We start from the raw sequence: 27,798 nt of genomic DNA on the forward strand, positions 1-27,798 counted from the left end.
CTTTTGCCCAAGCTGAGGGAAATAGGTATGAAGCAATTCACATTGCAAATGCCCTTTTCAGCATCCCTGTCCACACAGATGATCAGGATCAGTTTGCCTTTGGTGTAATGCGTTGCAATACACCTTTAATGTCCTTCCCACAAGGCCATGAGCAGGAAGAAGTCCCACTTCCAGATGGAGCCCTAGCCTTCCATATATTAATGAATGCCTCCTAGTGGGTCGAGGAAAGGGTACTACTCAACCAGGACTGTATGCCGTTTTGACGCACATGTAGCAACATGTCTAGGACATTACTATGGACAAGGCACAAGGGCTTATGAATCCTGGGAAATTTCTGGGAATAAACTGAGAAGGGACAGTAGCTCTCAGTCCAGAGACAATAACTGCCTAGTTTTAGTCATGCTCAGGTTCTCAGCCCCAACAAACACAAAGGATGCCCAGTGACTTGTGGGAGTATTCAGATACTGGTACTCACAACTTCCCCTACAAGGCCACCTTGATGACAGCACCCATCAATCAGGTAACCAAAAAGACCTTTACCCTGAGTGGGGCCTGACAACAGGATACCCTAGAGACCCTCCAACGGGCTACACAGGCAACCCTTTTCCTTGCCCCCTTGAATCCACCGCCTTTTAGGTTGCGGGTCTCAGCAACCTCTCTGTTTGCCAATTGGAGCCTGTGGCAAAAGAACACTGCCACACATCAGAGGTGCCAGCTGGCTTTGGACTCATAATCTTCTACCGTTAACTGAAAGTAAACACCCTTTGAAAGACTACTGATCAGTTATGGATCTTGGTGGACACTGAGTGCAGAAGTCCCGCCATGAAGTAGTTTTATAACAAGAAATTCCAACCAAATGTTAAATGTTTCTTCTTCTCTAGTTGTTTTATGGTATTCACATTTAGATCAAAGTGTAAAATTCCTATAAATTATATGCTCAAATACATATTCATGAACTAAAGAAATAAGTTCTGATGTGATTACTTTTTTAACATTTAAAGGTACCTATAATTGTTATACTTACTACTGTGTTGTCCTCCTCTGGAAGTTATTTGTTTTTGTACTTGCATGGGAAGTTTTGACACTGAATCTTGATGTTTAAGCACAGGATTTTTGTCTGGTGTGTCATCATGAGCTACATAAAGAGATGCATTTAGTTCCTCCATGGGAAAACATATCTAGTATGCAATCTCTAGATTTCAAATTTATAACATATATACAGCAAAATTTTCTCCCATTTTGATAAAGTTATAAGTAAATTACCATAATGTCAGACGTGACATAAAATTTGAGAGGATATTTTTAATGGGCATTTGTTAAAGAAGGTGTAACACTAACATTTCTAGGCAATATCTATTGATCTACCTATCTATGTATATCTGTTATATGTGTGTGTGTATATATATATATAAATATATATACACACACACATACATACACAAAATATTCCTGCCACGGGTGGTGATCTGAGCATGTATGCCAAGGTCAGAATTCAAAGTGGGGTGGGGCACTGCTGCATTTCTAGAGCCCTTAGGCTACTGGTGCACAGGCGACCATGATCTCCATAGCCTCTGACACCAGGTGCTGGGGGAAAGAGATAAAGCTCTCTGGCTTTTCATCTGAGGCCACCACCAAGGACACCCTTGGTCAAACACTACACTGTGAGTGTATCCTTTCAGGCAACCACAAAACTCCGTTTTTATGGTCCCCGCTACTGAATGTGTAATGATGTAGATGTATCTTCTATGTGCACCCACACTCGAATTCAGTTCCCTCATGGGAACTGCTGTATTTAGGGGCATTTTAGAGGGGCACGTGGAAGACTGAGAACCTCCAGACTAAACAGTGCCTCCCACTTGTGTCTCCCTAAACTAATTCCTGGGAAGAAAAAGACATAAACTGCTCTCACTGCTGAGCTTAATAAACAGAAATTTCTCCATGAGACTATTTCCCATTTGAATAACTAACTTGATCTTTGCACACAGCCTCAAGTACATGTGACTCAACTGATTTTGGTAGGTCAATGCTATAGTACAGCGGTGAGACCCGGTGGTACCTACACTGTAACTGTCATACAGGCTGTTTTCCAAACTGAAGGACCTCAATATGCAAATCAAATGCCCTTTGCTGCATCCCTCTCCACATAAATGATCCCAGTTATTAGTTTAACCTTATATGAAAGGAGTTGCAATATCCTACTAATGTCCTTCACATGGCCACCAAATTGCTCAAATATCTATAATCAGGGCACAGCTCATGACGTCTAAGCAGCCTGCTCTCAAAGGGAGGACTAGTTTTCATTCAAGTGGGCCCAGACAAGGACACCCCCAACAAGGATTAGATCCCTGTGAACCCACCAGTAGCTCTTGGCTGGGCCATCAGTACACACAAGGTACAGTTAGTTACCTGGTAACTTAGTGAAATTCCTGGACATGTCCTCTAAGGGGCATGACATCTCATTCCAGAGGATAAGACTGCCACACTTGGGCTAATCAACTCCAATAAATAAAAAGCGGTCCAGCAATTAGTGACATTCTTTGACCACTTGCACTCTTATTTGCCCATGTGGAGCCCTTGATGACACCCATCTATGGGGTTACCAGAAAGGCTGCTTCCTTTCAGTGAGGACACAACCAAGAGGGTGCCCTAAGGACCCTCCAACAGGTCCCATGACCCCCATCTGATGCTTGATTTACAGATCTCAGAAACATCTGTTTGCCATTGGAGCCTATGGCAAAAGGCTGCTGTGACACGTAGAGGAATCCATTGCACTTCTGTACCCATAATTACCTGGAGTCAGCTGAAAGGCACACTACTTTGGAGAGACAATTATTCACCTGCTATTGGGCCTTGGGGCATTCATCTTCTGGTCATAAAATAATCTTAAGAACAGAAATTCCAACCAAAGGGTTCAATATTTCTGTTTTTCTCTAGTTATCTCATGGTATTCACACTTTAGTCAAAGTGTAAAATTTCTATAAAACATATGCTCAAAAAATACGTATCCGTGAACCAAAATAAAAACATCTTGTAATGAGCTTAATTTAAAATCACTTGAAGTCTTCTGTAGCTTTTGTACTTACTAATATGTCTTTCCCCTTTGTGAGGGCTTTGTTTCTTCACTTGAATCTCTGATTTTGACACAGAATCTTGATGCTCAAGCATACGATTTCCATCTGGTACTTCATCCTGAGCTACATAAAGAGAAGGATTTAGTCCATTAAATAAAAAAAGAGATCCCTAGATTTCAAATTTAAAGCAGAGAACAGTGGTATTTTCTCCCATTTATATGAAGTTATAAGTAAATCACCATAATGCGAGATCAGATGTGAAAACTATGAGTCTTAATGAGTGTATGTGGAAAGTATTTTTTCATATCATTAATATTCCTAATTTTAAATATGTTTTATATTAGTCTCTCATTTTCTGAGTTCTCCTGATGTTTTCAGTTAATACACACTGATAGATCAAACAAGGAAAATAGATATGTTCAAGATTATTCATTGCAGCATACCTGTAATTGCAAAATACTCAAAACCACTTAAGCGTACAAGCTAACGAATTGGTAAGCTAAAGTAGTGTATGTAAACTATGAAAATATAAACTATGGGATATAATGTAGCGCACACAGCTGTACAAATAGGTATAAGAGGAAATGAAAAACATCCTGACAAACTGACTTGGGAGCATTTCTAGGATGTAAGGCTTAATGAAGGAAAAAAACCTGAAAGAGAGAATTTTAACAGGCTAACTTTTAAGAAAGAAAGAAGAAAAGGGGAAAAAAAAAGACAAAGATAACTTATCTTCAAAAGATGAAACAGAGAAAATATAAACCAAAAGACAACCTGGAGGGTTACAGAAGTCACTGCAGAAAGTGCTGGCTGAGTTGTACCCAGTGACTACTATTAACTCTTAGCCTGTCTCTGGTACTGATGGATAGCCCGTGATACAGTGAGGTTTTGAAACTCATGTCTAATGAAAAAGGCTCCAGATTTCTCAGTTTCAGTTTCACTTGACCAGCAACCTGAGGAGACTACAGAGACTCCACCATGGAGGAGCTACTCTTGTTAACTTCGTGAAGGACAGTGGCACCTTATTGGCGGTGTCCCAACAGAACCCCTCGTTCTGAGTTCCCTGACATGGAGCACTTTGTCCAAGGAGGACAAGGAAGGGGGTGGGGAAGAAAAGACACAAACACCTAAGACACTCCCTTTCCTCTTCTGGCTGACATTTGGTTTCTGAAAATTTCCGCCCACCCATGGTGAGTTCCCTGCTGCTGGAAACACTGTCTAGTTACCCAGCAGTGGAGGCTCAAGGAAGGGATGGATGGACTCTACCAAGCATCCTGTGGACAGGTACTGAGCCATGGGGGCCAACACACAGCCCCACGAGAACCAAAATGGTGATGACACTTATTACTAATACACATGCTATTCCTTCTGCTCCTCCCAGCAGTCTCAAGATGAAATGGAGAACTCTATTTTTAGCCAGAATGCTTGGCTTATAAAATTACACAAAATTAGGGATTAGCCAAGTCCCTATGTCCCCTTTGGCACCTAAGAATATATGCCAACTCAGAGTTCATAGGGGCAGTGGGGGGAGACTGCATACCTTGGGCCATTTGGCTACTAGTTTACCAATGACTGTTACCTTCACAACCGTGACGCCAGGATGAGAGGAAAACAGTTAATGCTTTTTGACGTATACTTACAACTGGCCATGGTGGGGGGTGCCTTTGGACACTATATACCTCTATTTTATGGCCCCCACTACTGAATATATAACGAGTACAGGTGTATTTTCTATGTGAACTCCAACTCACATCAGCACCAAGCCGTGATGAGCACTACTGCACTCAGGGTCATTTTAGTGGGGCATATGGAAGACTGTAAACCTACCAGACTACCAGTGCCTAGAGATTCGTCTCCAAAAACAACTACTAAGCAAAGAAAAACAAATGCCTGCCCTCTTTGCTGAGTTTAGGTAAGCCAAACATCTCTGTGAGATTACCTCTCCATTCAATAATTGAGTGAACCTGTGCATATGGCCTAACATGCCTACAGACTGGATTACAGGCAGCTTAATGCTATGGTACAGATCAGGACACTGGCCTTACCGAATACTGTGACTGCCATAGAGGCTCTTGCCCAAGCTGAGGGAAACAGGTATAAAGTAATTCACATTGCAAATGCCCTTCTCAGCATCCCTGTCCACACAGATGATCAGGATCAGTTTGCCTCTTGTGTAATGGATTGCAACACACCTTTAATGTCCTTCCCACAAGGCCATGAGCAGGAAGAAGACCCACTCTCAACTAGCTGCCCACTATATTGGTGGCATCCTCCTGGTGGGCCCAGGCATGTGTACTACCCTACAGGGACTGATGCTATGTTGATCCATAATCAGCAACACAGCTGGGTCATTAACAGGGACATGGACAAGGACTGTGTGGGAAAGCACAATATGTATCATCTTGAGGAGATAACCACCAATATTTGTCCTCTTACTCACAACAAATACAAGAGTCCCAAAAATCTGTGGAGCTATTCTGCTACTGACACTCTTACATTCCCCTCAGTGGGATCCTGACTGCAACCAACTATTAAGTTTCCAAAAATGCACCTACATTTGAATGGATCTCAAGCGGATGGTCTGGAGGCCATCCAACAGGCCTCCCAGGTCACACTTCTCCTTGGCCCCTCTGATAATGAACTGAGATACAGCTCTCAGCAACTTCTCTGTTCATCATTTAGAGTCTTTGGAAGAAGGCAATTCCACAAGATAGTGGATTAATTTAGGCTTCTGTATGCCTAACTTCCTGTAGTAGGGTGAAAGGTACACACATTTTGAAAGACAATTATGTGCCTATTATTGGTTTAGTGGATACTGAGTGCATGAACCATGACTATGAAAAATATTACAATCAGAAATACTGATCAAAAGTTTCATAACTTTAGCTTTTATCCTCTAGTTATCTTAGGGTATTTATACTTTAGGTTAAAGTATAAAATTTCTCCAAAATATATATTAAAATACAGATTTATGAACCAAAGAAGATCTTTAGCTGTAATTAATTTTAAATAACTTAAAGTTATCTGTAGTTAGTATACTGACTGTGTCTTTTCTCTCTTTGTTTCTTTATTTGCATTTGGGTTTTTGACATTGGTTCTTGATGCTCACATATAAGATTTTCATCTGATGCTTTATCATAAGCTACATAAGAGATATACTTAGTCCACTGAATAGAAAAATACAACTATTATAAATCCCTATATATCAAATTTATAATAAGAATACAGCAACATTCTCACTTTTCTGAAGTTATAGTGAAGTCACCATAATGCTAGATCTGATAAGACTGTGAGAGGAGTTTAATAAATAGATGTGTTTTGACTCTTTCTCATTATCTCATAAACATTTCCAGGCATTATACATAGTTTATATTTGTCTCTATTTCTCTTAGGTTATTTATATTTTACAGATCACATAGACTTCATAGACCAATCAACAAAATGCAAGTGTACAATTTGCTAATTACAGCATTATTCGTAATTGCATATGAATGTTCATGCATGGGAAACTAGATAAACAAGCTAATACATATACTATAAACTTGGTAAATTATGGTAAATAACATGGTACAAACTGTTGTATGTAGAGATGTAAAAGGAATCAAATGAACCTCTATAAACTGACTTGGAGGGATTTCAAGAAGATAATATCAAGTGGAAAAAAAAACCCAAAGGTGAAAAGTTGTGTGGTACCTTCTAGGTAAGGAAGAAGGGAAAATAAGGAAATAAGAGACAGAGAGAGACAGAGAGAGAGAGGGGGAGAGAATTAGTGAGATACTTACCTTTACAAAATGAAAAACAAGTGAGATAGAAAACAATGTAGTTGGTTACCCATACGGTAAAAGGGAGAGAACTGAAGAAGAAATGCTACTCCTCTAAGTATACCTTTTTGTATAGTTTTTACTTTTGGAAGCAGGGTCAGGTTCCACATGTTTCAAAAATAAAATTAAATAACAAAAGAGGAACTAAAACTGAAAGCAAACTTAAAGAAATGAACCTACTGAAAGAAAAGAAGTACTAATGCAAGTAACTCATCAATACAATATTTGACATATACCCTCATTCACGGGCAGAAGTGTGGAGAGACTGTAAACACATGACAAAATATTTTCAGGAGGATTGTTTTTCCATACCTATAGGTGAAGAAATTCCAAAATAATTTTATAGGCATAACAAGATGGACCAAATGAGTAAATGTGTTATATTAGTCAGAGAGAGTATTCACGAAGTGGAAGAAAGGACATGCACACATGAAATGGAAGTAGGCAGAACAAGCCCTGAGGGGATGAAGTAGAATTGAAGGTTTCCAAGATTTATCATGAATTCTAAATATGTCTATGCAGGTTTATATACACACGTGTAGGTATACAGGCTAATATATGTGTATAACTACATATGTATGTACAAGTACATATATAAAAGTGTGAATATACTTAAGAAACCTGATGCCAGGCTGGATCTCATGTGTGATCTTTCAGGCACAATCACAGACAATTATAAAGGCATTACCTGGCAGTTACCATGGGGAAAAGAAGTTTCTCAACCCACAGAGACTTGATGCATAGCCAGTGCACTGCAGGCACTGGAGGTGGTTGCAGTCAGGGACACAGCCCTTCCGCCCCCATCACTCTCTCAAGTACACTGCATTCTTAGCCCAGTCACCGTCAAATGGAGGCGGGGGGTGGGACTTGACTGGGACACTGTATTGTTCGGGCACTGCTACTGCCTAGACTACCTTATGGGGGGTGGGCGGGGCTTGAAGAAACTTTTCTCAGTTATGATTCAGTATTCAGGATGTTTCTACTCCCATCCCTCCCACCACTACCTTTTGAGGGCGTAGGACCCATAATATAGCAAGAGCCTTTTGTCTGGTGCTCCTTCAGCTGTGAGATGATCCTCTCCTACATCTCATACCAGTTTGCACTGATACATCTAACCCTCACCCACTGCTGTTTCAAGTGGGAAAATAGAACATTGCTAGAGCTGGGGTCCTTTACTGCTTGAACTATTGAGGTAAGTGAACAAAGGTTTGTTACTTTTAGTTTGGTTTGTTATTTTAATTGACCAACTCAAAAACTGGCGTTTCTCTCTCAGACAGATTGGAGCAGCAAGCAGGGTAAGTGAAGCTCAATGCCTTTTGGGAAGGCACACTTTGGGATGTGCTCAGTAAATCAGTGGGACATTTCTGGAGTGATGGGGGAGAGGGTACCATTAGCCAGAGGGTATCATTAGCCAGAAGTCTGAGAGCCCCCTGGGGCAGCCAGGCCAATGTGCTTTGGACAGGGCTAGCAGACCACACAGGGTGCTCTAGGAGAGTGCTATTTTATTTTTATAGGCTTTTCAGTTCTGAGGGGGGAGCAAAGTTTCTTCTCTTTAGACCTCGATTCACTGGCTGAGACACCTCCTGGGTCAATCAAATTAGAGATTCACCAGAGGGACTCTGAGAAAGCTAGGGAAGCAATTTGTGGCTACTGCTTATGGTCCACCAGTGATGGGATCTAAAGTTGTGGGAGACCCTGCATGACCCAGTAGCAAAAGAAATCTTAGAAACCTGGTAGTTTGCCTCCATATTAAAGGGATTAATCTTGTTAAACTTGGTGAAGGAGAAGGTCACACACACTGTTGGGCCTGTCACTACAAAACACCTTCTTTAGAGAGTCTTGACAGCAGTCATATTGGCTGAGGAGGTGGAAGAAAAGTGGGGGATAAAAAAAGCAAGCATCTGAGACTCTCTCCTTCCTCATCTGGATACTATTTTGGCTCTGACAGGATGACCAATCTGTGATGAGTTCTATACCACTGAAAAACATGTTTGGATCACCAATGCAGAAGTGACCGTGTCCCTCTGTGCTGCGCTGGTGGTCCCAGGGTCTACACTGATAGAGTGAGGAGAGTGAGATTCTTAACCAGACTCAGATTTCTTGATTCATTCATGCCACCCTTGCTAGATAGGTATCAAGCTCAAGTAAGCCTCCTCATAAGGTCAGGTCATTTGGCACTAGACAATTTAGATATTAACTGCCAAACTGTTGGACATGGAATAGCACCTACTGCCAAGGTAGCAGTGACTGACCAACAGTAAAAGCAATGTGAAAATGGTAATCAATAACCTGCTCCTGGACAATCTAGACCTAGATCTCTATAAGAGATCTATGGGTGAATATCCAATAACGAGGTGTCAAAGAGGTAGGCTGATGGGCTCACTACCAAGGAACTCATGGCCTGGTAGTGGGCCAAGGGATGCCTGAAAGGAAGCTGAATTGGGGTCCACGCGGGGATGACCCCTATGACTAATACAAGTGCTATTGCTCAGGTCTTTCCATTGAATTTTGACATGAGACTGAGAGCCCACCAACCTTTTTCAAGAACACTCTGCTTTCAAAAATGAACAAGACTATGAGTTAGACCAAGTCCCTTTGTCCTCAGTAGGAACATGAGGACCTATGCTAAGGTCAGAGTTTAATGGGGAGGTAGGAAAGAACTGCATTTCTTGGGTTTTTTTGGATACTGGGGCTATGTGACTGTGATCTCAACTCCTGACACCAGCATGATGGAGAAACACATTATGTTCACTGGGTAAGGGTGAGGGATCTGGGTAAGGGTCCTGGGTCATTGGGTCTGAGGCCATTACCAATGGGGATCCTTATCCAGATCCAACGATGAGTGTTTCCCTTTAGATCACTATAAATTTCCATTGTTATGGCCCCATTAATATACGTTATCATTACTATAAATGAATTGTCAATGTGAATCCCTGCTTTGTATTAACTCCTAACAGGAATTGCTGCAGTTAGGGCCATTTTAGTTGGCATGTGTTAGACTGTGAACCTATCCAATTACCAGTGCCTAGTGCTTTTTTCTCCCCAAATACCTACCTGGGGAAGAAAAATGACTGCTTCATGGAGTGAAAGTTTTCCATGAGACTATTTAACTATTCAATAACTCAGTCAACTTGTGCCCACAGCTTTAGATGCACAGAGACTCATTTGACATACACAGCTCAGTGTCATAGTGTAGCCTTACACCTATGGTATCTGACATTGTGACTGTGATACAGGCTATTGTCTGAAGTTGAGGGAACTTGGTATGCTGCAGTTGATATAACGAAAGCCATTTTCAGCCTCCCTCTATTGTGGATGATCATGATCAGTATACCTTCTTGCGGGTTGGTCTGCCATACACCACAACCATACTCCCACAAGGCTACCAAAATTCTCCAAATATGTCATCAACACAAAAGTGATGATATGGAAACATCCCACTCTCAGAGGGTGCAACAGACTTCTACTCTATTGATGACATAGTCTTAGGGCCCAACATGGGTACTACTAAACAAAGACTGGATGCCTCACAGACCCACATATAGCAACTCAGTGGGGTCATTATTATAGAAAAGGTAGTAATCTGGCACCCTAATAAAATTCCTGAGCATGATCTGTAAGGGTCATGATATCTCATTCCAGAGAAGTGTGCCAAGCATTGGTCCTCTGTACTTCCGCAAATGAAATGAAGACCTAGCAACTGGTGGGACAATTAAGCAACTTACACTGTCACATTCCCCATGTATGGTCCGTGATGGCACCTACCTATGGAGTAACTAGAAAGGCCTCTTCCTTTCAGTGGGGTCACGACCAAGAGGATGACGTGGAGATCCTCAGACAGGCCACCAGGCTGCCCTTCCCCACCCACCCCCCGCCATTTGCTCTTTGAGTTACAGAACTCAGCAACATTTCTGTTTACCAGTTGGAGGCTGTGGCAGAAGACCGCTGACACAGGGGTCTTGAGGCACCCCTTTGGGCTTTCAAACCCATATCTCTAGGAGTCAGCTGAAAGGTAAACACCCTTTAAGAGACATTTACTGACCTGTTATAGGGTCTTGGTAGATGCTGAGTGGCTGACCTACGACCAAGGGATCAGAAATACCAACCAAAGGGTACGAATAATTTTGCCTTTGTTCTCTAGTTATCTTAGGGTGTTCACACTCTAAGTCAAGGTATAAGATTTCTATAAAATACATGTTCATGAACTAAAGAAAAATAATCTTCTGATAAGTTTAATTTAAAATAAAGTTATCTATAATTATTATACTTACTATTGAGTCTTTCTCCTTTAGAAGATCTTTGTTTCTTTACTTCCAGTTGAGTTTCTGACATTGAGTCTCCATGCTCAAGCACAGGATTTTCATCTGGTACTTTACGATGAGCTACACAAAGAGAGGCATTTAGTCCAATAAAAGGAAAAACAGATACACTGTTTGATCCTATACTTTCAAGTTACTGACAAGTGTACCTCAGCATTTTCTCACATTTTCAAAAGTTATATGTAAATTACTATAACACTGGATTGATATGAAAATGGTGAGAAGGGTTTTAATGGATGTGTACTGAAACTGTCTCATCATTTCATTAATATTCATAGGTTTCAAATATGTTCCAGTTTGGTCTCCAGTTTTCTTAACACTTTAGGTTAAAACACAGTCATAAACCAAACCACAAAAAGGTATATGCACAAGATTATTCATTACAGCATATCTGCAATTGTAAAATACTCAGAACCACTTACATGTGGAAATGTAGGAGACTGGTTCCATAAACCAAGGTATATACTATAAACTATGGTAATATCAACTATGCTGTACAGTATGGTCCAAACAACTGTACATACAACTGTAAAAGGAATGAAAAAGATCCCATAAACGAACATGGCGGAATGTCTAGTATATAATGTTAAATGAAATAAAAAACTGATAGAATAGTATATTATCTTTTAGGAAAGAACAAAAAGAAAACAAAAAAAATAGAGAGATAGTTACCTTTACAAAATGAAACATAAGAAAGATAAACCAGAAAACAAAATAGTTTGTTACCAAAGACACTGAAGACCATGCTCACTGAATTACTACTGTTAGTGCTAAGTCTGTCCCTGGCATTGATAATACAGCCTATAATGCAGTGATTTTTTGAGACTCATTTTTAATGAAAAAGAATGTAAAGCTCTCAAGATTGCTTTGCCAGGGCTTCCCTGATGGCGCAGTGGTTCAGAGTCCACCTGCCGATGCAGGGGACACGGGTTTGTGCCCCGGTCCGGGAAGATCCCACATGCCACGGAGCAGCTGGGCCCGTGAGCCACGGCTGCTGGGCCTGCGCGTCCGGAGCCTGTGCTCCGCAATGGGAGAGGCCACAACAGTGAGAGGCCGGTGTACCGCAAAAAAAAAAAAAAAAAAAGATTGCTTTGCCAGTGACTTGAGGAGACCAGTTAGACTGGGGTACTTCTCCTCTATCATTAAGGAGGTTATTTGTTGCTTCCATGACCTGACTACTGTAAATAGTGTTGCAATGAACATTGGCATGCATGTGTCTTTTTGAATTACCATTTTTCTCTGGGTATATGCTCAGTAGTGGGATTGCTGGGTCATATGGTAGTTCTATTTTTAGTTTTTTGAGAAACATCCATACTGTTCTCCATAGTGGCTGGATCAATTTACATTTCCACCAACAGTGCAAGAGGGTTCCCTTTTCTCCACCCCCTCTCCAGCATTTACTGTTTGCAGATTTTCTGATGATGCCCATTCTAACCGGTGTGAGGTGATACCTCATTGTAGTTTTGATTTGAATTTCTCTAATAATTAGTGATGTTGAGCATCTTTTCATGTGCCTCTTGGCCATCTGTATGTCTTCTTTGGAGAAAAGTCTATCGACAGACAGAAGAATGGATAAAGAAGACATGGTACATATATACAATGGAATATTACTCAGCCATAAAAGGGAACAAAATTGGGTCATTTGTAGAGATGTGGATGGACCTAGAGACTGTCATGCAGAGTGAAGTAAGTCAGAAAGAGAAAAACAAATACCGTATATTAAGGCATATATGTGGAATCTAGAAAAACGGTACAGATGAACCTGTTTGCAAGGCAGAAATAGAGTCACAGATGCAGAGAACAAATGTATGGACACCAAGGGGGGAAATGGGGGGTGGGCTGAATTGGGAGATTGGGATTGACATATATACACTAATATGTATAAAATAGATAACTAATGAGAACCTGCTGTATAGCACAGGGAACTCTACTTCACTTCGCTGTACAGTAGAAACTAACACAACATTGTAAAACAACTATACCCCAGTAAAAAAAAGGAGGTAATTTGTGAAACTTGGTAAAGAGATGTGTCACAACAGACTCCCTCTTTCAGAGTGCTTTGACAGCGGCCACTCTGCCCAAGGAAGTGGGGAGGGCAATGATGTGAACACTTGATTCCCTCTCCTTCCCCAGCTCCTTTCTCAGGTTTGGCCCACTTATGATGAGTTTCCTGACACTGAAAAAAGGTGTTTTAACCACCCGTATAACCATCTGGAAGGTGCCTGATAAGCCACCCTGATGGTCCTTTGGTTCAACAACGAGCAGCAAGAACAGGAGACAATGAGACTGGTAACCAGATTCAGATTTCCAGTGTCATTTGTGCCATATGTGCTGTTTTCCTAGTTCAATTAAACCTCCTTATAAGGTGCTGTCAACTGGTTTACAAGACAATCCAGATCTTCACTGACAAATTTCAGGGAAAGGAAGAACCAGCAACAGATAGATATCATCTGGCCAGTGAAGAAAGTGACCTAAAAATGGTAATCAGGAACCCATTTATGGATGACCTGTTTAAGTGGTTTCCCAAGGAAATCTCTGGGTCTAGTTACTCAACAACGGGAACTCACAGAGAACACTGATGGACTCTCCACCAAGGAATTCACAGGTGACCCAACACACAGACACTCTAGAGTCCAAATGATGATGACACCTATGACTAACACTAGTGCTCTTCCCTCTGCATTTCCCAGTGAATCTTGAGATGAACCTGAGACACAACCCCCCTGCCATTACTTTTATCCAACCTCTCCGTTTTCTATATAAATAAGAATTAAGGTTAGGCTAAGATTCTTATCTCCCCAGTTGTGATATGAGGATATGTGCTAAGGTTCAATGGAGAGATAGGTGTGAATTGCATATCTGGGCCTTTTGGACACTGATGCACATATGACTAAGATCTCTATAACCACGGACACTACGATGAGGAGAAAACAGATAATGCTCACTGGTTTTTGGTCTGAGCTCACCAAATGGGATCTTTATCCAAATCCAACTATAGGCATGTCCCTACACACCACTAAAAATCTCCATTGTTATGGCTTCCATAACTGAATGTATTACTGGTTTAGATGTATTTTCTATGTGCATCTCACCCCTAAGGCCTGATAGGAACTACTGCATTTTAGGGCCATTTTAGGGGGGCATGTGGAAAACCAGTGCCTAGCACCTTTACCAACCAAAAACAACTCATTGCCCTTATTGCTGAACTTAATGAAACAAAAGTTCTCCATGAGGTTATTTCTCCATTCATAAGCCCTTTCGCTCTGTGTGTAAGGCCTTGGGTGCCTAGAGACTCAATTGATTACCGCTGGCTCAATGCCATAGTACAGCTCCAGACACTGGCATCACATGGTCCTGTGACCTTCACAGAAGTTTACTGCTCAAGGTGAGTCACGTAAGTATGCAGCAACTGATATCACAAATGCCCTTTTTAACATTCCTGTTCTCACAAATGGCCAGGATCAGTTTACCTTATGTGCAATGGGTTACAACATACCTTTAATGTCCTTCCACAAGCCCATGACCTAGAAAAAGCCCTGCTCCAAGATCGAGTACTAAAACTTCCACTATATTGATGACATCCTCCACTGGAACCAGATAAGAGTACTACCCAACAGAGACTGGATTCTATGATGACCCACATGTGACAGCACAGCTGGGTCATTAATGTAAACAAGGTATAAAGATCTAATACGCAACTGAAATCCCTGGGGACAAAGTGGAAAGGGGTACACTGTCACTCCAAGCTCCAAGGAAACTAAGTTTTCCTTCTCCATCCCCCACCAAGATACAAAGGAGGCCAAGCTTTTTTCAAGCACTCCAAAGAGCCAAGCTTATTTCTATCTCTACCACAACAAACACAAAGGACACTCAGTGTAGGTGTGTGTATGAATATCTGTATATATATGTGCATATATATGTATACATATGTATATACAGGAGTTCAACTCCAGGCCAAAATCCTGCTTGATTTTGCAGGTCCAACCACAGACAATTACAAGGTCTCTACCTGAAAGTTCTCATGGGGGAATGCTTCTCACCCCACACCAAATTTGATGCATACCCAGTGAACTTTAGACACTGGAGGTAGTTGCAGTGGAGGACTAAGGCCCATCCATCCATACCATGCTCTTATGCGTTCTGGATTCCTACACAGGTGCCTCCATCAGAGGCCGCCTTGTGAAAGGGGGAGGGGTCAGCTGATACACTGCACTTTTCAGGTGCCTCTGTGTAGACCACTTCACTGGGGGAACCTAAAGATACTTTCCTCAGTTACTACACAGTATTCAAGACTTTACACTCCTAGCCATCCTACATCAATATCCACAAGGTTCCTGAGGTCATAAAAGGGCAAGAGCCTTTCATTTGGGGCTCCTTCAGATATGAGATAATCTTCCGCCAACCCGTACTCCCATCCGCACTGATATCTGACCCTTGCCTGGTTTGGTTCCATGGGGAAAATGAAACACTGGTGGAGCTGGGGCCCTTTCCTGTTTAGACTCTTGCTTATACTATTATAGGAAGTACATAAAATCTTAATTGTTACTTTCAGTTTGGCTTGCTATCTTAATTGACCAAGTCAAAACAGGCAGCTTTCTCTGACAGATTGGCATAGAGAACAAAGTAGTCAATAAAGTAAAAAATTCCTTTCTGGAAGGAGCACTTTGAGAGGTGCTAGTGAGACTCTTTCAGGGCATACTGCTGGATCATTTGCAGAGTCAAAGGGCCCCACAGGGCACATCAGCAGCCAGGCTAATGTGTCTCCAGAAGTGCTAGCGGGCACCATGGGGCTCTCCAGGAGAGTACCATCATAACTCCACTCTCATTCTTCCAAGCCCTCGTGGAAATTACTGCACTGAAGGCCATGTTAGAGGAGCATAAGAGGATTGTGAACCTACCCGATTACCAGCACCTAGTACCTCTATCTCCCAAAAATCTGCCTGGGAAAGAAAAAGGAAAAACTGCCCTCTTTACTGAGTTTAACGCAGAAAAAGGCTCCTTGAGACTATATCCCTATTCAATAATTCACTTGACTTGTGTACCTGATCTTGAGTTCACAGATACTCAATTGATTTTGGCTGTTCAACCAACAGGACAACCTTGGCATCAGTGATATCTGACAGTGTGACTGTCGTAGTAACTTGTCCAGAGTGTGGGAACTTGTTATTCAGCAATGGATATCACAAACGCCCTTTTCAGTATCCCTCTGAATGGGAATGATTCCAGTCAGTTCATCTTTATGTGGAATGGGTACAATTCACCATTCATATCCTTCCACAAGTCTATCTGAATTTCCTATCTGTCATCAATGTATCAAAGCCTGGAAAATCTCCAGATTTTCCAGAGGAGGGACTAGCCCTCTACTCTACTGATAATGTCATCCTATTGAGTCCAGAGAAGGGAGCTGGACAACAGCCCAACAAGGGCTGGACACCCTGCTGACACATAAGTGGCAACTTGCTGGGCCACTTTTACAGAAAACGTACAAGTACGCAAGTGAAATTCCTGGGCTTGACCTGGGTATGGAGTCTCATTGTTTCATTCCATGGGAAAAGACTGGCTTTGATCCTCTCTGCTCCAGCAATTAAAAAGGAGGCCCAGGGACTGATGGAACTCTTCATCTACTTGCATTCTTAATGCCATCCATCTAAAGGGTTACAAGAAAGGTCATTTCCTTTCAGTGGGGCCACAGCAAGGAGGATGACCTGCAAGCCCTCCAACAAGCCACCTAGGCTACCCTTCCTTTTGGCCCCTCTGATCCATTTTGCCATTTGAGTTACAGCTCTCAGCAACTATCTATTCACCAACTGGAGCTTAAGGCAGAAGAACACTGCCACAGGTCAGAGGCACCTGTTGGGGTTTTTAATTCATCATCTCTAGGAACAGCTCGCTGAAAGGTACATACCCTTTAAGAGACAATTATTAGTCCATTATTGGGCTTCAGGGGATACTGAACACATGACCCACGACTGTGAAACAGTCTCAAGACAACAAATTCTGACCAAAAGTTATCAACAGTTTTGCTTTTGTTCTCTAATTATCTTAGGGCATTCATACTTTACGTCAGTGAAAAATTTCTATAAGAACATGCCCAAATAGGATTCCTGGAGTGGAGATGTCCATGCTTGCTCCGCTGCCCCCACTGCCCCCACAGCTTAAGAGTGTACACCATCATTTGAGGACAGCTCAGGAGCATGACAAGCGGGGACCCCCTGTGGTGGCTTATTACTGTCATTTGTATGCAATGCAAACAGGAATGAATGTTGATAGTAAAACTCCTGAATGTCGTACGTTTTCACCAAAGCTAATGGATCAGTTAGATGCTCTTATGAAACAGTTGGGTGATAATGAAGCTGGTACTCAAGAAATAGTTGGCTCTGCCCATTTGGAGAATTATGCTTTGAAAATGTTTTTGTATGTAGATAATGAAGATCATGCTGGGCGATTTCACAAAAACATGATCAAGTTCTTCTACACTGAAAGTCTTTTAATAGATGTCAAAATAGCGGTTGGAGAACTCACTGATGAAAACGTGAAACACAGAAAGTATGCAAGGTGGAAAGCAACATATATTCATATTCATAATTTTTTAAAGAATGGAGAGACTCCTCAAGCAGGGCCTGGTGGGATTGAAGAAGATAATGATGTTGGAGAAAATGAAAATTCTGGAGCAACCTCTCTGCCCACTCAGCCCCTCAGCCGTCATCTTCAACTTATGACCCAAGCAACATGACATCAAGCAGCTTTACGGGAATACAAATTCCTCCCGGTGCCCGCATTCCTGCTAATACCCCAGAAGAAGCTCCTCACAGCACAGGTGTAACAAGTAACACTATCCAGCCTACTCCACAGACTATTCCGGCCATTGATCCTGCACTTTTCAGTACAGTTTCCCAGGGAGATACCCAACTAACATCAGAGGACTTTGCTAGACCTCAGAAATACTGCAAATAACGCTGGCAGAGCTTTGCAGTATGAAGATGTCAGCAGTGCAGAATCTACAGAAGACCCTCAAGTTACTGACCACAGGCAGAGAATGAAGCCTTTGTAGAACAGATCCATGCATTTTTGGCTTAAAGAACTAACAGTCCATTACTCTATCTTCAGCCTATCAGAAGCACAGTTTTAAGGAAGATTTCAGTTCCACTGACTATAACAATAAAGTCTGTGTCTGTGTATCAGATTCCTGTTGAAGCTTTCATCAACAGCCTCGACCAATTTTCATTGTCCATTTAGTGGATCCAGTAATCTCTGGGTATACACAGGGCTGATGCGAGCAAGATCCTAAAAATGTCCACTGAACCCTGCTTGTTCAAAAAATGAAAACACCCTTCTATGAAATATACTGGGAATCAGCTTTGTATCTTAATTTAAATAAATTAAGGAATTTTTAAATCCATAATTTGGACAAACAGACCATATTACTTTGCTATAAAATTCTAATTTAACTTTTAATAAAGATTGCAAGAATATTCTAGATTAGAGGTCACATTTTGTTTTCCTTAGGACTTATGAAACAGATATGAATGTCCTAAATTGTTAGATGAATCTGAAAGAGATGTTTAAGTTTCAATTTATATTCATATTAATTATAGCTACATTAAAAGTTAAAATGTTCATGGAAAGAAATACAACAAGGTAAACAGGTAGAATCAGTTTTAGATGTAAGAATAATGTTGGTTTCCCAATTGTTTTCCCTTATCCATTGGCGTTTAAGGTGAATTGGTATTTGCTTCATAGGCAGTTTGACTGCATGTATCAGAGAATGAAAACAAGACATTTGTAGTAATGCCTGGAAACTTGGTGCTTTGAGTTAAGGTTCTCCTCTGCTACTATGGAATGGATTCCATAGAGTGTATAGCTATGAATGATGCAGATTTTAAGAACATAGATTCTCAGTTGATAAGTTAATAAGTTTTGTGAGGAATTATGGACTTACTGTGTCACCTGCATTTGTGCTGTGTAAAAAATAAATACAAGGATTCTTTTAACTAGTTCAAAAAAAATATGCCCAAATACATATTCATGAACCAAAGAAAAAGGATCTTCTGATGAGTACAATTTAAAATAATTTAAAGTCATCTATAATTATTAAACTTACTAATGAGACTTTCATCTCTAGAAGATTTTTGTTTCTCTGCATGCATTTCTGTTTCTGACTTTGAGTCTTGATACTTAAACATAAGATTTTCATCTGACACATGATCATGAGCTACAAAAAGAGATACATTTAGTGCATTAAACTGAAAAACAGGTCTATTGTGAAATCCCTATATATCAAATTTATACACATGTTTAGCAGTATTTTCTTTCATTTTTATAAACATAAAATATAAGTAAATTACCATAATGCTAGCCCTGACATAAAAATTGTGAGGAAAATTTTAATGTGTGTAAGACTCACTGTTTCATAAATATTTGTTGGCATCAAATACATTTTATATTAGTCCCTACTTGTTTTAGATTATTATAACTTAGGTTAATATATACTCATAGACCAAATAATGAAAATGTATATGTAAAGGTTATTCATTACACCATATTTTTAATTGCAAAATACTCAAAAGCACCTAAATGTGCTAGCATGTGAGATTGGTTGAAAAACAAGGTACATACTATAAATTAGGGTAACACAAATTATGGTGTATGATGTGGTACAAAGAGTTACACATAAAGCTATAAAAAGATACTTATAAACCAACTTGGAGGGACTGTTAGGAGATAGGTTAATTGTAGAAAAAATGAAAAGAGAAGGTATCAAGTATGCTATCTTTTAGGAAAGAAAAGAGTGGGAAATGGAAAGAAAATATAAGATACTTACCTTTAGAAAAGGAAATACAGGAAAGATAAACCAGAAAACAATGTAGTTGGTCACCTAAAGTTGCATGCAGAATAGGACACAAGGACTACTGTTAAATCTAAACATGTCCCGGGCACTGATGACATCCTTGATGCAGCAAATGTTTCTCATATTTAATGAGAAAGTAGGTAGAGCCCTCAGGATTGCTTTGCCCAGTGACCCAAAGAAACCAAAGAGATTTGGATAGTTTGATTCCACCACAAAGAAAGTAATCTTGTTAAAATTATTTAAGGACAGAAGCACCTTTTCTGGTGTGTTACGGCAGAACCCCCTCTTTCAGAACATCTTCCATGACCACTTTGCCCAAGGAGGATGAAGAAGGAGGTGGGAGAAATGTCATGTACACCTGAGACCTTCTCCTTCCTTTACTAGCTATTATTTGTTCTTGGACTGGTTTGGTCCAATCATGGTGAGTTCTCTGACACTGGAAAACTTTTTTGGTCTACTCTTACGGCCACCTATAAGGGGCTCTGCAAGCCACCTGACAGTTCCTTGATTTGACAATGAGAAGTAAGAAAAGTAAATGATGAGATTGTTTACCAGACTCAGATTTAAGTTCATTCTTGCCACTCTCACTGGTCATCTGTCTCAATTAAACCTCCTTATAAGGTGATGTCACTTGGTTCACGGCACAATCCATGTGTGAAATGAAAAATTTCCAAGCAAAGAAAAAGCAGCTACTGGCAAGACACTAACTTTTCACTAGTAGTCAGAGTGATGTAAAAATGGTAATTGGGTACTTACTCCTGGATCATTGGGTTAAGGTCTTTCCCAAAGACATCTATGGGTCCTGTTACCCAACAATGGGTCTCAAGGAGGAGACTGATAGACTCTCCTTCAGATACTTGTGACTAGATAATGGCCACTGGGGGCACAACAGAGTCCACATACTGACAACTCCTATGACTAATATAAATAATATTCCTTCCAACCCTCCCAGTGAATCTTGACCTGAAATCTCTCTACTTTTATCCAAACCTCTTAACTTTAAAAATAAACAAGACTATGAGTTAGGCCAAGGTCCCTATGTCCTCACTGGGAACATGAGGACGTTTGCCAAGGTCACAGTTCAATGGGGAGGTGAGGAAGAATTTCATTCCCTGGTCCTTTTGTACCAAGATGAGGGAAAACTATATATATATATATATATATATATATATATATATATATATATATATATATATGTGTGTGTGTGTGTGTGTGTGTATTTATATAGTCTAAGTGTGCGTCCTTAACACCCCATCCTTATCCCCAAGCCATGATCATAAATACTACAACTGAGGCCATTTCAGTGGCTCTGGTAGTCTGTTAGGTAGTCTGAACCTAACAGTCTATCAGTACCTAGTCCCTTTGACTACCAAAGCAACTCCCTAGAGGATGAAAAGAGACAGCTTCCTCATTACTGAGCTTAATGAAGCAAAAATTCTCCGTAAGACTATTTCTCTATTCAGTAGCCCCATCTGGCCTGTGGATTAGGCCTCAGGTGTATGGAGATTCAATTGATTATTAGAGGCTCAATGCAGTCATGCAGCTTGAGCACTACTAGTGTTACCTGAAATTATGACAGCCATGAAGGCTGTGGCCCAAGCTGAGGCAAGTACAAAGCAACTGACATTACAAATGTCTCTTTCAGCATCCCTGTCCACAGGGATGATCAGGATCAGTCTGCCATACGTGTCATGGGTTGCAACGTACCTTTAATGTCCTTCCATAAGGCCATGACCTGGAAAAAGTCCCACTCCCACATGGAGCCCTAGCCTCCCCCTATATTAACAATAACCTCCACTAGGCCTAGGCAAGGGAATTACCCAACAAACACAGAAAGCATGTGGACTTACATGTGAGTTAAGTCTGGGCCATTAATACAGAAAAAGTACCAGGACCTGGTACCCAAGTGAAATCTCTGGGAGTAAACTGAGAAGAGGCAGTATGTGTCATTCCATAGGAGACAACTGCCGAGCTTTAGTTCCTCTAAGCCCCCACAAACACAAAGGAGGCCCAAAGATTGGTGGAACTTTTCAGCTACTAGTACTTTGACATTCACCATGTGGTCATCTTGATGGCATTTGTCTATTAGGATACCATTTTTGGTCTCTACCTTTGAGACCAAAACAGGATGTCCTAGAGGCCCTCCAACAGGTTTCTGACTCTGTCCATCCCCTTGGCTCCTCTGATACACATTTGTGTTTGAGTTACAGATCTCAGCAACCTCTCAGTTTGCTGATTAGAGCCTATGGCAGAAGGACACTGCCAGAGGCCAGAGGTGCCCATTAGGCTTTTGGTATCATAGTCACCTGGAGTCAGATGAAAGGTACAAACCCTTTAAGCGACTACTATTGGCCTGTTATAAGGCCTTGGTGAATAATTAGTATATGACCCATGGCCATGAAATAGTCTTATGACTAGAAATACCAACCAAAAGTTATGAATATTTTGGCCTTTATTCTCTAGTTATCTTGGGGTATTCACACTTTAAGTCTAAGTGTAAAACTGCTATAAAATATATGCTTAAATACTGATTCATGAACCAAAGAAAAATATCTTCTGATCACTTTAATTTAAAATAATTTAGGGAGTGACATCAGCAAAACGGCAGGGTAAGAGATCGCAGTCCCGAAGCCCATGGAAACACTGATTTAACAATTCGTGGATGAAATACATTTATGAGAGCTTCAGAGTCCACTCAAGAAGTTCCAGCATGCTGGTGGTACATAACATCCTAGATAGCTGCATTAAAAAGGGTAAGAAGAACAGTTTTGCTTTACCTATGTCACCCCTCCACCAAGTCAGCACAGCTCAACACAGAGAGAGATTCCCTCACCCACAATTTTTCCCATGGGAGAAAGAGAGAGGGAAGTGAGCATAAGGCTCTCAAAGCCTTTCAGGGTGCTGCCTGAGAGGCCCACTTCTATCTCACCTTAATTAGAACACTGAAGGAATCAACATAGCTGGATTGTCTGTGGGCAGCTAGAAAAAAGACCTCAAATAAAAAACCTAACTTTACACCTCAAGGAACTAGAAAGAGAAAAATAAACTAAACTCAAAGTTATCAGAAGGAAGGAAATAATAAAGGTTAGAGCAGGAATAAATGAAACAGAAAACAGAAAATTTTTCTAAAATTTTAGCCCATTCATGAATGGGCTAATCCCACTCATGAGGGCTCCACCCTCATGACCTAAGCACCTCCCCACTCCTAATACAATTACATTAGACATTAGGATTTTAACACATGAATTATGGGGGGGACACAAACATTCACTGGTAGAAACTTCCAAATTCATTTTATGAGGCCAGCATTACCTAGATACCAAAGCCAAACAAAGACACCACAAGAAAATGACAAGCCAATATCCCTGATGAACTCATGCAAAAATTCTCAACAAACTACTAGCAAACAATTCAACAGCACATTAAAAAGATCATACACCATGACCAAATGGTATTTACTCTACTCAGGCAAGGATGGTCCAACATCAATCAATGTGACACATACACCACATTACAGAGCAAGGGATAAATATTACATGATCATCTCAACAGGTGCAGAAAAAAAATCTGAAAATATTCAATACTTTTTCATGATAAAAACTCCCATAAATTAGGGATAAAAGGAATTTACCTCAACCCAATAAAGGCTATATATAGAATATCCTGAAGACTCCACCAAAAAGCTGTTAGAACTAATAAGTGAATTCAGTAAAGGTGCAACATACAAAATCAATATAAAAAAAATAAAAAATCAATTGCATTTCTATACACTAACAACAAACTATGAGAAAGAGAAAATAAGAAAATAATCCCATTTACAATGACATCAAAAAGAAAAAAATAAATTTGACAAAGGAGATAAAGTATTCATACACTGAAACTATAAAATATTGATGACAGAAATTAAAGAAGACAAAAATAATGCAAAGATATTCCATGCTCGTGAACTGGAAGAATTAATATTTTTAAAATGTCCACACCACCCAAAGCAAGCTATGGATTAAATGCAATCCTTATTAAATTTCCAATGGCATTTTTCACAGAAATAAAACAAAAAAATCCTAAAATTTGTATGGACTCACAAAAGATCCTTTATAGTCAAAGCAATCTTGAGAAAAAAGTACAAAGGTGGAGGCATCATACTTCCTGATTTCAAACTACAGCTGACCCTTGAACAACATGGGGGTTAGGGGCACTGACCTCCCTTCCCACCTACACAGTCGAAAATCCACACAGAATTTTACAGTTGGCCCTCTATATCCATGGCTCTGCATCCACAGATTCAACCAACCACAGATTATGTCGTACCATAGCATGTATTTACTGAAAAAATTCTGTGTATAAGTAGACTCATGCAGTTCAAATCTGTGTTGTTCAAGGGTCAGTTGTGTATTACAAAGCTATTGTAATCAAAACAGTATGGTATTGCCATAAAAATGGACATATAAATCAATGGAAGAGAACAGAGATTCCAGAAATAAACCTACACATATAGGGTCAATTAATTTACAACAAATCAGCCAAGAATAAACAGTGAAGAAAGGACAGTCTATTCAATAAATGATGTTGGGAAAACTGGACAGCTACATGCAAAAGAATGAAACTGGACCACTATCTTACACACACAAATCAATGCAAAATCAACTAAAGACTTGAATGTAAGACCAGAAACCATAACACTTCTAGAAGAAAACATAAGCAGTAAGCTCCCTGACATTATCAGTCTTGGTGAAGACTTTTTGGATTTGACACCAAAAATGAGACTGCATCAAACTAAAAAGCTTCTGCACGGCAAAGGAAAATATCAACAAAATGAAAGGCAACCTACAGAATGGAAGAAAGTATTTGCAAATCGTATATCTGACAAAGGTTAATATCCAAAATAAAGAAATAACTCATACAACTCAAAAGCAGAAAAAAAATCTGATTAAGAAATGGATAGAGGATTTGAAAGGACATGTTTCATTACAGGTGGCCTACAGGTACATGAAAAGGTTCTCAACATTATTAATCGTCAGGAAAATGCATATCAAAACCACAATGAGATACCACCCCATACCTGTTAGAATGGCTATTATCAAAAAGACAGGAAATAAGTGTTGGTGAGAATGTGGAGAAAAGGGAGCCCTTGTGCACTGTTGGTGGGAAGGGAATTTGGTGCAGCCACTGTGGAAAACATTATGGGAGGTTCCTCAAAAAAGTAAAAATAGAACTACCTTACAATCCAGCAATTCCACTTCTGGGTATTTTCTAAAGGAAATGAAAACACTAACTTGAAAAGATATCTAAACCCCTATGTTCACTGCAGCATTATTTATAATAATAATATAATAGCCAAAACATGGAAACAACCTAAGTGTCCATGGACAGATGAATGGATAAAGAAAATGTAGTATACATATATACAAAGGAATATTATTCAGCCATAAAAAAGAAGGAAATCTTGCCATTTGGGACAACATGGATGCATTTTGAGGGTACTATACTAAGTGAAGTAAGTCAGTGAAAGAAAGACAAATACTGTATGATCTCAATTATATGTGGAATTAAAACAAAAACAAAACCAATATCAAAACTCATAGAACAGATTGGTGGTTGCCAAAAGCAGGGGGTAGAGGGTGGGTGAATGGGTGAAGGTGGTCAAAAGGTACAAACTCGCAGTTATAAAATAAATAAGTACTGGAGATAAAATATACAGCATGGTGACTACAGTTAATACTGCATTGCATATTTGAAAGTTCCTAAGAGAGTACATCTTAAAAATTCTCATCACAAGAAAAAAAATTTAACTATATGTGGTGATAGATGATAACTAAACTTATTGTGATACTTTTTGTAATATATACATAACTCGAGTCAGTATGTTGTACATATGAAACATGTTATGTGTCAATTATGTATCAACAGAAAAGTTAAATTACAAAGGATAAGAAAAGGAACTAAAACTGAAACTAAATTTAAAGAACTGAATCTACTGAAGGAAATAAGAAAGCACTAATGCAAGTAAGTCATCAATATAGTATTTGACGTACACCCTCACTCCTGGGCAAAAGAGTAGAGGGGTGAACTGTAAACAAATCACAAAATCTTTTTCCTCTTTTTCAACTGTAAGTTAAGATGTTTATTGAAGAATTTATTTTTTAAATTTATTTTATTGAAGTACAGTTGATTTACAATGTTGTGTTAATTTCTGCCGCATAGCAAATTGACTCAGTTATATATGTATATATATATTTCATATTCTTTTCCATTATGGTTTATCACAGGATATTGAATATAGTTCCCTGTGCTATACAGTAGGACCTTGTTGTTTATCCATCCTATATATAATAGTTTGCATCTGCTAATCCCAAACTCCCAATCCATCCCACCCCCACCCTCCACTCCCTTGGCAACCACAAATCTGTTCTCTGTTTGCAAATCACAGAATCCTCTTAGTAGATTTGTTTTTCTAGGGTTCTACATTCTGAAATAATTTTAGAAGCATTATAAGGTAGAGCAAATGAGTAAATGTACTGATGTTGATCAGAGTCAGATTCACACTGTGGAAGGAAGGATATACACACCGGAAATAGAGAAAGATAAGAACAAGTCTTGAGGGGAGAGAATGAAATTGAAAGTGTCTTTGAGAAACCATGATTTCTAAATATGTCTGTGAATATTCATATATACATATATGTGCATGTTTATGTATGTAAGCATACATGAAGATGACTATATGGATATGTATATCCATATATGTATATCATGTGTACCTGTATGTGGACATGCATATGTGTTTACACTGAGGCACTGACAACATGCCAAAATCTTCTGCGTGATCTGTCAGGCCCAACCTTAGACGATTACAAAGGCTTGATCTGGCAGCTCTCATGGGGGAAATCTTCATACGCCACACTAGACTCTGAGACATAGCCAGTGCACTGCAGACATTGGAATTAGTGCAGCCATGGACTAAGGCCATATCTGCATTCTTAGTCTGAGTGCTTCAATTCTGAAGCATTCTTATGTGGGGAGGACTCAGCTGAGACCCTGTACATAGACCACCTTTTCATTGGACCTTGTAGACCTTTTTATTATCTCTGACTCTGTTTTCAGTACTTTTGCACTCCTCCTAGACCTCCCACTTCTATCTCCTCTCAGATCTATAGAACAGAAAGAACCTTTTGTTTGGAGCTCCTTTGGTTGTGAGATGATCTTCCCCTACCCCAGCCCTGTCAGCACTGATGTATCTGACCCTCATCCAATGATGTTCTGTGGGGAAAAATGGAATATTGGTGTGGCTGGGAACCTTTCCTGTTTAGACTCTTATACTATTACAGTAAGTGAATAAATGCTTAAATTTAATTTCAATTTACTTGCTGTCTTACTTGACCAACTCAAAAACTGGCAGCTCTCTCCCTGACAAGTTAGCACAGTGAGCAATGTGGTCAATGAAGCACAATTCCTTTCTGGAAGGAGCACTAGTGAGTCCTCAGGGCTCTCTAAGGGGGCACTTACTGAGTCATTTGTTAAGAGTCTGAGGTTCCCACAGGGCACATGACCATTCAGGCCAACGTGTCTCAGGAACTGCTGACAGATTGTGTGACGTGCTTAGGAGAGTGTTACTTTATTGTTTACATGATCCTTCTTTTTTTTTTTTTGCGGTACGCGGGCCTCTCACTGTCGTGGCCTCTTCCGTTGCGGAGCACAGGCTCCGGATGCACAGGCTCAGCGGCCATGGCTCACGGGCCCAGCCG

At 40.1% G+C, this 27,798-nt stretch overlaps 1 protein-coding gene and 1 pseudogene across 1 annotated transcript in view; one reads left to right on the plus strand and one right to left on the minus strand.

Moving 5' to 3' along the window:
- Nucleotides 1–27,798, minus strand: part of CCDC7 (coiled-coil domain containing 7) — a 291,607-nt gene that overhangs the window by 109,762 nt on the left and 154,047 nt on the right. The window contains exons 21-24 of the mRNA XM_060161178.1: nucleotides 19,313–19,423; nucleotides 11,164–11,274; nucleotides 3,084–3,194; nucleotides 1,025–1,135 (exon numbers count right to left, since the gene is read on the minus strand). Of these exons, the coding sequence (XP_060017161.1) occupies nucleotides 1,025–1,135; nucleotides 3,084–3,194; nucleotides 11,164–11,274; nucleotides 19,313–19,423 (444 nt within the window). The remainder of the gene's footprint in view (nucleotides 1–1,024; nucleotides 1,136–3,083; nucleotides 3,195–11,163; nucleotides 11,275–19,312; nucleotides 19,424–27,798) is intronic.
- LOC132504142 (vacuolar protein sorting-associated protein VTA1 homolog) lies at nucleotides 17,327–18,251 on the plus strand (annotated as a pseudogene).

Source organism: Lagenorhynchus albirostris, chromosome 1 (genome assembly GCF_949774975.1).
Source record: "Lagenorhynchus albirostris chromosome 1, mLagAlb1.1, whole genome shotgun sequence".
Lineage (NCBI taxonomy): Eukaryota > Metazoa > Chordata > Mammalia > Artiodactyla > Delphinidae > Lagenorhynchus > Lagenorhynchus albirostris.